The sequence below is a fragment of the Periophthalmus magnuspinnatus genome, chromosome 11 (assembly GCF_009829125.3).
Source record: "Periophthalmus magnuspinnatus isolate fPerMag1 chromosome 11, fPerMag1.2.pri, whole genome shotgun sequence".
Classification (NCBI taxonomy): Eukaryota; Metazoa; Chordata; class Actinopteri; order Gobiiformes; family Gobiidae; genus Periophthalmus; species Periophthalmus magnuspinnatus.
Genome location: NC_047136.2, coordinates 28,608,506 through 28,621,853, shown reverse-complemented (window position 1 = coordinate 28,621,853; position 13,348 = coordinate 28,608,506). Strand labels below are relative to the sequence as shown.

Here is a 13,348-nt window from a genome sequence, read left to right as displayed (position 1 = left end):
CAAATATTCAAGTAGCCACCCTTTGCTTTATTGACATATATTTAGTACTGTGTTGATCTGAATATTTTGTTAGTTTGCTAGTTAGTTTGTTGACTGATAGTGTAGATTTACTAGAATACTACGATTTCTGTGTAAAGTATTCTTTTGCAGTACCATTCACTGAGTTCATTCAGATCAGAAGAGCCATTCCAGCTTCAGGGCAATGACGTGCGAAGATTCGTTGCCTGTAGTTAATGTTTCAATTGTGAATCCTCGTGATAGCCATTGTGGTAAAATATGTTTTGGTATAGCACATAAGGAAAATAACCAGACAATTTGTGTACTGTTTCAAAAAAAAGTTGGCGACTTGTCCTATTGTAAATCTCTAGTTGGCAACATTCTGCTGGCAAAGGTTTGGTTATTACCTGAAAAATTTAGTCTCACCAACAAAATGAAGGAAACCTGGTTGAAGATCTTGCACAGATATATCAGGTAAAGCATTATACGCTCACATTTAAAAGTGATATTGACATTGTCTCATTTGTTTTGGCACTGTTGCAACACTAAGAAGTTTTGGAAGGATTTTTTGCATTTTGTGATTGGCAGAATGTACAAGGATTTTGTCTTGGTATATAAATACATTATTATTGATTTAGTTATATACAACAGGATGAAGAAAGAGCCTTTATTATTAATATACTACTTATACTGGCTAAATCTTATGTACCGGTACATGAGTGCAAATGTTCAAACTAAAATATATTATTCTTTGTATAAATATATATTAATAATATTCTGTTCCTTGATATTCTTTATTTTCCACAAGGACTTCAAAATATAACTTTTCATGACAATGACAATCTGACAATCTAAAAAATTAGATTTTTAATAACCCGAGTGTGTGGGTTTACAGTTTATCGCCAGTTATTTCCACTATTTTTGTTCATTCAGCTGTTTCTTTATTATTGTTATTTTCATCTTCCTTCCTGTAGTTAATCCTTTTAGACACCCTGGTATGTATTATTATTATTATTATTATTATTATTATTTTATTTTATTTTTAACATACTACAGCCAGTGTATATGACTACTCTGTGATTTAATCTGATGGCTGTCATTAATACAAACAAAAGGTTATTTCAATATACTCTTTAAACAATACTATTTTTGTAAAGCAGATTTTAATAAACATAAATATTTAGATTTACTGAGACTTATACAGTAGTCAATATATTATCTTTAAATATAATATTCACAATAATTATTTTATTAGAGTCAAATTTATTAAATATATTTCCAAAATAAATAATAAATAAACAAAATAAATAAATACATAAACAATTTGCAAACATAACAAAGTCAAGTTCATCACATATATAATAGAAAATGGCTGCCGTTGAAGTAGGTAAACATTTGTTAAACTCATAAATAAAACAGTGCATTATTTCAGTGCAAATTATCTTCTGTAAACAGTTTAAATCATAATCCACAATAGAAAAACAGTGATGCAGATTTTACCTCAAATATTTATAATAAGAATAAACAAAAAAACAAACAAATACCGAATCCAACAGTAGATGATTTTACAGTAAATGAATAGCTGCAGCTCTGGTGTAAAGCACTGGAGGCAGAAGGCTCAGCTCTCTCAGCAGAAGTCAGAGGTCACGTGTCTCCTTGTTTCCTTTCCTTGTTTCCTAAGCTGCCATCTCCATCAAACCACGGAGGAATCGAGGAGATGAGAAACAGAAACTGGACTGTTCTTTAGTAGACTTCATCCTTGTTTCCTCTCCTCGCAGTTTGTCTCTCCTTATTCATTATCTCTTTGTGTGTCTCGTCTCCTCACTCTTCGTCTCATCTCCTTTTTTCCTTGTCTCCTCTCTATGTTTCGTTGTCTCCTTCTTTATGTTCTAGAGTTCACTCCTTGATCCCTTTACCCTTAAACTATGCGAAGCTTCTCTCTTTACAAACTTAAGCAGATCCTTCACTTCTCGAGGACCCTAAAAACATGTCAATTTAAAAAAAAAAATGTATTTAACATGAAATAATTAATTAACACAACTTGTTTTATAATTATCAGGGCCAGTCCTAGCTTTCAGGGGGCCCTAAGCTGAATTTGTTTCTGGGCCCCCTGGCAGCGGATGTATCCTGGTTCAGCTATTGGTGATTCACATTTGACAACATTATGACTATCTCATCACCTCGGTCAATTGTATTTGTATTTATATGACCAACATCAGACTGAAAACATCCAGAATGTGAACTACCAGTCACAAGAACAGAACACAAACATATAAGGGGAGTCAAGATTTCAAGACAAGTTTCTGGTGGATTTTAATGTATTCCAGTTGGCGACAGTGGGCTACATTTACATTATAAAGGATCCTTGAACCGGTGTAAACACATAGCTGCCCTCACCTCTGTCCGGCTCAAAAATAAATGTATCAGTAGCAGATTTTTGCTACTGTAGGTATAAAACAAATGTAATCATTTTAGAAGGTTATTTAGGCTCCTGTAAACGCACAAGCCCTGTTTATGATAAAACTTGATATATTATTTTCAATATAAATGTTTGGGCTCTTGGGGGCCCTGATAATTATAAGGAACAGTCAAAACATTCTGAATCTTGTAAATCATTTGTATGAACTCATCTCTGCACCTCGTATCGGACCGGGTCGTCTTTCCTCCCGATGGCAGCGAAATAAATGGTAGGAAACCTGAAACAGAAAGTAAATTATGAATTCATAAATAGGGGGTATTTTACTTCTATGGGGTATCAACTGTAACACATCACATATTTAGATCACCATGTTACCCTTTATTGCTTTGAAAATACTATATTTCCCAAAAACAATGTATTAATATACTTTATAAGTTTCACTTTGTTTGTTGATGCTCATCAACATGTCCTGGAGGTGTGATGCTAACTGTAGGCACTGTTCTGTCTGAAGCTCTGTTACTCAAGTTAGACTTCAAACTTTAATCTGAGCATTGTTTTAATCTGACCATAAAGATTTTAAAACTTTTTTTTTGACAGTGTTTGCTAATGTGTGCATCACCATGGTAACTGCTGAACATTCCACCATAGAGATACATGTAGAACACCCCCAGAGTGATGCCACTGCAAAAGTATCAATTATATTTTAGGCTTATCTCAGTGTGGTCCATCACTCTACCAAATGTCATGGAACTACCCATCAAAAAAACATGTCAAAATTTCCAGAGGGCGCTGTCGAGCCCTTTTATTTTGGACATGTCCCATTCACCCACTCAAACCGGATTTTTGCCCGTCCTGTTCATCCTGCCAAACTCTGTAAAAATTGGTTGAAAGAAAAGTGTCATAACTTTGCGAACTTGGCCCATGTTTTGATTGTCCCCTCTGGCTCTGGAAGGAAATTTTCCGCAATTTTTCCCATAGACTTTTCCAAAAATTCAAATATTACGCATTCAAAGGCACTGCAGAGGCTAACCAGCTACGTGCTTACTAAAATCCATAATCGAGCTGTTTTAAGTCCAAATAGCACATTTAAAACGCAAGATTCTGTGAAATGTTTTAATAACTCAGCAGTTTGTAAAGTTTCAGAAGTAGATTTTACATAAAATGACGTGTCTTGTGGTCATGAATTACCACAGAGGTGATTAGCCCTGAGCTTTCAAATTTTTAAGATATTTTTTTTTCCAAAACAGAAATTGAGCTCCATAATAATAAATCATAATGACTTCAGACTCTGGGAGTATGGGGTCCGGGGCTCTTTGCTAAGGGCTGTCCGGTCCCTGTATGACTGGAGCAGGAGCTGTGTTCGCATTGCCGGCAGTAAGTCAGACCTGTTCCCGGTGCATGCTGGACTCCGCCAGGGCTGCTCTTTGTCACCGGTTCTGTTCTTCTAGACGCAGCCAGGGGCTGAAGGGGTCTGGTTCGGGAACCACAGGATTTCATCTCTGCTGTTTGCAGTTGATGTTGTCCTGATGCTTCTTCGAGCCAGGACCTGCAGCAGGCACTGGGGCGGTTTGCAGCCGAGTGTGAAGCGGCTGGGATGAGAATCAGCTCCTCCAAATCCGAAGCCATGGTTCTCGACCGGAAAAAGGTGGTTTGCCCTCTCCGGGTGGGTGGTGAGTCTCTGCCTCAAGTGGAGGAGTTCAAGTATCTCGGGGTCTTGTTCACGAGTGAGGAAAGGATGGAGTGTGAGATTGACAGGTGGATCGGTGCAGCGTCTGCAGTGATGCAGTCGCTGTATCGGTCCGTTGTGGTAAAGAAGGAGCTGAGTCTAAAGGCAAAGCTCTCGATTTACCGGTAAATCCTGTGCTGCTACCCTCACCTATGGTCACGAGCTCTGGGTAATGACCGAAAGAACAAGGTCGCGGATACAAGCGGCCGAAATGGGTTTTCTCCGTAGGGTGGCCGGGCGCACCCTTAGGGATAGGGTGAGAAGCTCAGTCACACGGGAGGAGCTCGGAGTAGAGCCGCTGTTCCTACGCGTCGAGAGGAACCAGTTGAGGTGGCTCGGGCATCTGCTCAGGATGCCTCCTGGACGCCTCCCTATGGAGGTCTTTTGGGCATGTCCCACTGGGAGGAGGCCCCGGGGAAGACCCAGGACACGCTGGAGGGACTATGTCTCTCGGCTAGCCTGGAAACACCTTGGGGTCCCACCGGATGAGCTGGAGGACGTGTCCGGGGTGAGGGAAGTCTGGGAGTCCCTGCTTAGACTGCTGCCCCCGCAACCCAGCCCTGGATAAGCGGAAGAAAATGGATGGATGGATGGACTTCAGACTCACCCCTGCACGTCGTACCCCAGAGGAACGTCATTGTCCGCAGCATTCATTTTAGCCACGACCACATCAGGGTCTGAGGACAGCTGTAAGAAGACATAAGAACCATTCTCTGTGTGCTCTTTTTGAACAGAGTAATGAGTCAAAATAGAAACAAAAGAGTGTTATGTGTCTGTATGTTACACAAACATGTAACAAATGATTTTATATGCCAGGCGTAACTGTGGGAGTGCCTATAGGCCTGTCATGGTAATTACTTCATTGACTTAATGTTTAATACATGACAGATGGGACAATCATTTTTGGGGGTCAATATTTATCGTGATACTTTTTCTTTGTACTAGTGTTTTTTTTTGGTTATTTTTTGGTCTACAATGAGATTTAAGTTGTAGAGGGTTGAATTATGAACTTCTACGACACATTACAGAAACAAACTATCTATTTAAGTGTTTCATTCTGCTATTAATTTTTTGCAGTTCATTATTTAACCATATTGTTCATTTAGAATCACTTTGGGGGGCAATTTTGCTTTATTGTTTGTTTCAGTATTATCATGTATCATCTATGTTCACTTCAACAATATATCACACTTCAAAATGCATTAGTGTGACAGGCCTGAGTGCCTTTGGGTGTGCCTATGAGAGTACCTCAGATGCGAGCTGGGCATACACAGGCTCCAGTTTCTTGCAGTGCTGACACAGAGGAGAGTAGAACAGGATCAGAGCATCTTTGTTTGGATCGTCCACGATCTCTGCAAATGACTCTGCCACCACCACCTGAACACAGAGAAAAATTTAAACCTGAGAAAACCAAGAAACAAACAAACATAACCTAATCTCCATCTGGACACACACTGATCTCATTAAAGAGGGGGGATTTACTTCTATGGGGTATTAACTGATGACACATAACATATTTAGATCACCAGGTTTTCTTTTATTGTTTTGAAAATGCTTTATTCACCCAAAACAACAAATTAACATGTGGGACAGTCCAGTACCTTCACAGGCCCAGGGTTCTTCTCAGGGACAGGCTCAGACTTGATGAAACGCTTGAGTCGTCCCGAAAAATAATCCTCCAAAAATCGCTCCAGAGACCGACCGTCCCTCCTGAAAAAATACACAAAATACTATAGGAAATATTGCTAACTACTAACTACTACTACTACTACTGAAAATATACACAAAATACTATTACTACTATTGCAGCTAGAAGTACTACTACTACAACTCCAGAAACCAGAAGAGAGACCCTGTATAAATAAATGGCTATTGCAGCTAGAAGTACTACTACTACAACTCCAGAGGCCAGAACAGAGACCCTGTATAAATAAATGGACATATCTATCCCACTAGCTGGCATGTTCCAAACAGGATACACGATTGGCCTCCATCAACTCTGGCTTGAATTCACGTTCTATTGAAAAATCCTCTCTCTAATGCTATTTCTCGTTCTGACCTTAAAATGTTGCTTTTAACCCACTCTACATGATTTTTTTTTTTTTTATTTCAACATTTTATCTCTAACCCTCCAGATCAGCCATATTTGGCTGGAGCCAAACGCTGAGGGTGAAGTCACACTCCCTCATTCCACTTCTATAGACTGTCAGTCGTATTATAATTAACAGTAGTAGCATTTGTACTTACGCAAACTCCACTCTCATGGTGTACTAGTACTGTTGTAGTAGCAGCAGTAATAGTAACCAGGGTGCAAATTACCCAAAAAGCAGAAGGGGGGATGACTTTATTTCTTCATATTTAAACATTTAGTGAGGCTATTAGGATATTAAATAGTGTTGCAAAACCATCGTGACCATAACTCCAGCACCACTCGAGCTCCATATGTAAAACATAATATGTAAATATAGGAGAAAAAGCCAACAACACATCACCAGCATCAGTACCACGGTTCACTTGGTCAATAAGCTCTAGTGCTATTGGTGCTTTCTGAGGAGTTGCCCAGATATCATGCAGTCAAATACAAGCTCAAAACTTTCCTCCTTTCATAAGATACATCTGTTACAGGTAACCTGTCACTACTTTGATCACGTGATGCGCTCTGCCCTGTATCGGATAATTTCTGTGTTTGCGTCTGTGTGTGTGTGTGTGTGTGTAAGGTTCCGAGCGGTACAAACACACAGACGCATGTGTAGAGAAGAAAGCGTGAAAATGCACCAGCACACCACGCACTGGGTGATCAAAGCAGGGTCAACAATGACGATGCCTCTACACCACATATGTCAAACTCAAGGCCCGGGAGCCAAATGTGGCCCTCCACATCATTTCATGTGGCCCTCGACAGGGTAAACTAAAAGGTATGATGGTCTTAAAATGTAATTTTATCAGGGGATCAGCAGTTACACAGCCACATTTTTACATCTAGGCAAAAGCATATATTATTATTTGTAACTTGAACAAGTAATAAATACAGAAACAGTTAATTAACAAGTTAAAAAAGTAGTTAGATTTATTTTACATCCGGCCCTTTGAAGGTAGCTAATTTGCTAATGTGGCCCCCGGTGAAAATATGTTTGACACCCCTGCTCTACACGGCTGTCAATAAAGCAAAGGACGGGTCGGCCACCAGCAGCTGCTCCTAAAGAAGCCACAACAAACTCATTCCTCATGGTGTACTTGTACTGCATTAGTAGCAGTAATAGTAACAGCAGTAGTATTTGAACCCATGTAAACTCCTTCCTTGTGGTGTACTTGTACTGTAGTAGTAACAGTAGTAATAGTAGTAGTAATAGTAGTAGTAGTAGTAGTAACTGCACACATAGCAAAAGAAAAATATTAAATCTGTCAACCGGACAAAACGTTGTAGGAGTGAAGTCGTTTCACTGCTCATCCAAGGCTAAGGTGAACAGCCTCCTCAATGACACAACAACCTATGAATTACTGAAACGAGATTTTACTAGTGTGTACAAGAAGAAGATCATAGACTGCTTACAGAAGCTGGAGAAGGAAGAAGTCTTACAGACTCTATCCTGGTGACTCCATTCCTTGCATCTATGGCCTCCCAAAAATCCACAAAGAAGGAGTTCCTAATGTGGTCTACTCCATTCAGTGTAGTGAAGAGTGCAGTGAGCATTATACTGGAGAAACTAAACAGCCACTCCATAAGAGAATGTACCAACACCGTCAAAAGAGCAGCTCAGGACCCCAGTATACTCTTGACGTCTTTGTCCAGTTGATAGATTTTATATTTTTCTTTTGTTATGGATCAGACATGAATGATTGAGGGATTACACAGATAACTGCACACATGTAAACTCCTCCCTCTTGAAGTACTTGTACTGTAGTTGTAGTAATAGTAGTAGTAGTACCAGCAGTAGTATTTGTACTCACGTAAACTCCTCCCTCATGGTGTACTTGAGTCCTAGTCTAGTCCGGATCGTGGCCACAGGAAGGCCGGGATCTGGACCCAAACCAAACTCCTCCTGAATCTCTGCCTCAAAGTCCTTTCGATTGGCTACGGAGAAACTCAGGCCCCGCCCACGGAACTTCGATGCCACCAGCATCACCCTATCAGAGGGCAGATACAGAGAGGGGCAGTGTTTAGAGAAGCATCACTCTATCAGAGCGCAGATACAGAGAGGTTTAGAGAAGTATCAGTCTCTTATTAAAATATTACTGCTGGATATTTCAGCATATTAGAACTAGTGATCCAACGATACAGCATTTTTAGTTCTGATACCGTTACTTTGACTTTAAATGTCTGCCAATATCCAATATACCAGTGTAAGGATAGAAAATGGCACTTGTTTCTTTAGAACACAGTTAACTTATTACACAGAAATCCAACTGTGTTATGTAACTTATTTATCCTTCAAACTACAGAGGAGTAGGGTTTAGAGTAGCATCAGCCTATCAGAGTGCAGATACAGAGAGGGGCGGGATTTCATCTCATTAAAACAGAGTTGAAGCCCCACTACGGGACATTTTATCCCATTTGAACAGTGTTAAAGCCCCACTGCGGAACATTAGAGCAGGGTTAAAGAGACTGCAGTTCACCTGTTTCTCCAATAGTTGGAACCACGGACGTTGTGGACATAGTCAAGGTCGTAGTAAACTGTCAGTAAGTCCTTCACTCGGAGACGCTCCATGTTCTCCACTGTCAGATGAGGAACAAGGCCAAAACTACAAGAACGGGTGAGGAACAGGTGAGTAACGAGGTCACAACTAAGAGAACAAGAACAAGTGAAGAACATGCAATGAACAAGACCAAAGACCTAAACCAGGGATAAACCAGGGCTAAACCAGGGTTAAACAGGCCTAACCAGGGCTAAACCAGGATTAAACCAGGGCTAAACCAGAGCTGAACCAGGGCTAAACCAGAGCTAAACCAGGACTAAACCAAGACAAAACCAGGTCTAAACCAGGACTCACATGTTGTCTCTGATGAAGCGTCTCAGGGAAGTGATGGTCAGGTAGTCGGAGAACACCACAACACTCTCCTCGAATTTATTGGACAAACGAGGAGGTCTGAAGAGCAGCACACACCTGGGAGACAGGACAAGTGAGGGAGGGCATGACATGATCTAACACACAGGGAGGGCATCTGACACACGGGGAGGGCATCTGGCATGATCTGACATACTGGGAGGCCATCTGACACACGGGGGTCATGGGACCAGGACTAAGCCAGGACTGAACCAGGACTGAACCAGGACTGAACCAGGACTGAACCAGGACTGAACCAGGACTGAACAAGGACTGAACCAGGACTGAACCAGGGCTACGCCAGGACTGAATCAGGACTAAACCAGGAATGAACCAGGATTAAAGCAGGTCTAAACCAGGTATGGGAGGGCATTTGACACACAGGGGCACACGGATACAGGAGGATGGGAGGGCATCTGGCACACAAAAGGATTATGGGAGGGCATCTAACTCACTCCCCTGTGGCGTTGTACTCTTGGCCCAGACTCAGGTTGGAGCTGTGAGCGAATCTGAACTGTTCCCGGAGCAAAGACGCAGCTTTGAGGAACTCGGACAGACGAGAGGAGTCCGGAGAGAACAGGCCTGGAACAGGAACAAGACTGGGTTAGAACCAAGACCGAGTCAGGACCAGGACCAAGACTGGGTCAGAACCAAGGCTAAATCAGAGCAAGACTGGGTCAGAACCTGGATCAAGACAGAGCCAGAATCAGGACTTGACCAGGTCAGGACTAGGACTGGGCAAAACTTGGTCAGAACCAGGACCAAGACTGGCTTAGGACCAGGTCAATTACAATTATTCACAAAAGAGCAGAAGCACTTTTCTTCACATGGCAGTTTAGATTCATTATTTATTTCAACTCTTTTTGCAGCTTTCACTTCTAGAAAATTCACTTTTGTTTAAAATTTGGCAAACAATTTCAATTTTATCTTGTTGAAAAAGCATTGCCCAAAGTTAGATAGGAATCAGAATTGATATTTTACAGCTGACGTCATTAACCTACAGCCTACAGCTAGGCATGGTGCTAGCTCTGCTCTGTCTGAAGCTCTTTTACTCTTAATTTAGACTTTGATCTGAATGTAACGGCCAAACTGAACCTCGGCCACTGAGATGTACACAAACACCAGTTATGATGGCTGATGCACTTAGGATGGTTATTGTGTGTCTAATTACTATTCTTCACATAAGCACATCCATCAAGACGTCTTGAATGTAGATAAAATGCCACTTTATTTCCAGGATTAAAGATGGCAAATAAACAACAAATGTCCATTTAAATTTTGCAAAGAACCATTGGCTCCAACCAGGTCGCACACCTGACTGCATCATCAGAAGATGCACCTTTATACCTGACGTGCACTCCACAGGCACAATACAAGTGCGCCACCTACAGGCCAACCAAAGCAATACAATTTGGCTCGAACACTGAGGTTTATTTTAACATAATCTGACCAAAAAATAACTGATTTAACTGGAACTACAACAGGAGAGCTGATTTGTGTCCAAGTCCATCTCTAGTAACATTGCAGTCACAAGCTAGCTAGCATTAGCAAACAGTTTTTCCGTCACTCTCACCTTTTTGTCGAAAATTAAACACCTAAGCACGCTCGAACTGATCACAGACTACCGACAATGTGTCGTATTTTTTGTTGAGATTTCAGACTATTTCAAAACTTTTTGGAAAATGTTTGCTAATGTGTGCATTGTGTCACTATAGTAATTGCTGAACATTCTGTAATAGACATGTAGAACACCCCCAGTGTGATGTCATTGCAAAGTATCAGTAAGAGCCCATATAACGATCTGAGCTGAACCAGGAAGGAACTGAAAAAGGCTTTTATTGTTCTGACCCACGATGCTGGCCTCATAGTGATTCACAAACTGCTCCAGGTCGGAGTTGGACCTGAGCAGAACTGAGTCGGGTCCAGACTGTTTCTTCATGACCTGCACGATCCCCTCTGCAATAAAGACAGGAAACTCATTTAAACTTTATTATCATGATTTACTGTATTTAACCTTTAAAGAGGAGTATTTTACTTCTTTGGGGAATTAACTGTAACAGATAACATTATTTAGATCACTATGTTCCCTTTTATCGTTTTGAAAATGCTAGATTAGCTACTGCAAACCATAAGGAGGATTCAAATATGGCCCGGGAGAGATTGCTAGATTACTCAAACATGCATAGATGACATTTAAAACCTCTTCAGGCATGTTTTTTGATGAACATTGAGGAAAATTTTTTATAACATGGTAGAAAGCTAAAAAAAAAAAGAAAAAAAAAAAAGATTTTTGCATAATAATCCCTCTTTAACTTTTGGAGAGAACAGGTTCTAAACAGGTCAGGAAAAAAGTGTCCTCTACCTGCAGAGCGTGGCCCGTCGTAGGGGCCTGCGTCCCTCCCGCTCCTGAAAATCTTCAGACTTGGATATCCAGTCACTCCAAACCGCGCACACAACTCACTGTTAGCTGTGCAGTCCACCTTAAATCAGACACAATTTAATAAAAAACTCAGTTTGCCTTAAAACGGGGCACTATGAAGTTGTATTTGTAGCCCACCCAAACACATACATAAAGCAATACATATGGCGAAAACATACTGTAGTAGTAATACTGATGTAGTAGTGGTAGTAATACTGTCATTTTAATATTATTAGTGTTATTGTTGTATTCTTACCTTGGCTAATTGTACTGTTCCCTTCAGTTTTGTTGCAGCTTTCTCAAAATCTGGAGCCAGTTTCTTACAGTGACCGCACCTGAAACACACAGAATATAATACCTGAGAATGTTTAGGGGCATTTTTTAAATACAATTATGTCAGTGCATAACCTCTATTGATATTTTGCAGCTGATGTCATCAACATTCTCCTGGTGGTAGGGTGTGAAGCTAACTGGAGGCATGGCTCTGTCTGAAGTGCTGTTACTCAAATTAATCTGAGCTTTGTTTTAACACAATCTGACGATAAAGAACAGACTTAGCTGGAACTACAACAGGTGAGCTGATTTGTGCTGTTAAACAAGTCTTTCATGTAAAAAATTACAATCAACAACCAACAGTTTTTCAGTGAGTCACTCTCACCTCTTTGTTGAAAATCAAACACCTAAACCATGAATACTCTTATTGATCACAGGCTCCCGAAAATGTGTTGTTTAAAAGTTTTCAGACAATTTAAAACTTTTTGTCAGTGTTTGCTAATGTGTGAATTGTGTCACAATTTTAACTCCTGAACATTCCTCCATAGACGTACATGAAGAACATCCCTAAAGTGATGTCACTGCAATGTATCAATCAATTTAGTCCCTTTATTTATCCTCGAGGGCCAATTAAAGGGCACAGAGAGTAGCAGGGTTGCATAATAAAGGTATAAATAAAATCATCCATAATATCCATACACTGTAGCTCATGTTAATGTGCCGATATGTCATGACCGGGATAAGGCTCATAACCCTTAGACTCGAGCGCATGTCAACGAGAAATTATGCACAAACTCATATTCCGCTGTGTATCCCTCTTTTTGCACCGTTACCATGGAGCGTAGAATTTGACCAGCATCGTCTCGTGTTCCGTTGCCAGGTAATCGAAATCCGCGTCCGCGAGCTCTAGCACGTCCCTGCGCGCGGGCCCAGCGGTGTCAAAACTCAGCAGCAAGAAGAAGCCAAAATGGAGGAACAGCGCCATGGCCGAACCAGAACCGAGCCGAACCGCAAACAGAACCGGGGATGTACCGGCCGTATCAAGGGAGGGAAGCGGCGGACACCGGGCGGAGAGGAGCAGGATCAGGACCGTTATTTTAATAGATCCATAATCAGGATCTACAAACTGCACCGAGCTACAACGTGGCACGGACACTTCCCCCGGGGAGCTTCAGAGCAAACGCGAAAAATACCTGTACTTTGGGTAAATCAGCTCAAAAATTGTAAAATATGATTACGATATCAACCTGAGCGGACTAAATATAATACTTACAAGATTTAGAGAGTTAAATGGGCCGACAATAAACCTTTTGGTCGGTATTTGAAGTCTTTATTTTGTAGGGTTAAGTTGATTTCCCGTTCGCTCTTGTGAATTATTGCGAACATTAAAAGGACAAACACCGGAATACGGCTCTCTGATTGGTCGACGACAGCAGGTGGTGATATGATGTAACGCTGTGATTGGCCCGAG

At 41.0% G+C, this 13,348-nt stretch overlaps 1 protein-coding gene across 1 annotated transcript; it reads right to left on the bottom strand.

Annotated features, from left to right (window-relative positions):
* Positions 1–1,531: 1,531 nt before the first annotated feature.
* On the bottom strand, positions 1,532–12,881 carry pdia8 (protein disulfide isomerase family A, member 8). The gene is made up of 13 exons (XM_033974946.2): positions 12,711–12,881; positions 11,861–11,939; positions 11,548–11,665; positions 11,034–11,141; positions 9,641–9,767; positions 9,132–9,245; positions 8,757–8,882; positions 8,091–8,267; positions 5,744–5,852; positions 5,391–5,519; positions 4,750–4,829; positions 2,636–2,693; positions 1,532–1,976 (listed from the first exon to the last, which is right to left on the bottom strand). The coding sequence occupies exons 1-13, from the start codon at positions 12,860–12,862 to the stop codon at positions 1,887–1,889; spliced, it is 1,467 nt and encodes a 488-aa protein (XP_033830837.2). The 5' UTR covers positions 12,863–12,881; the 3' UTR covers positions 1,532–1,886.
* Between the last annotated feature and the right edge of the window lie 467 nt (positions 12,882–13,348).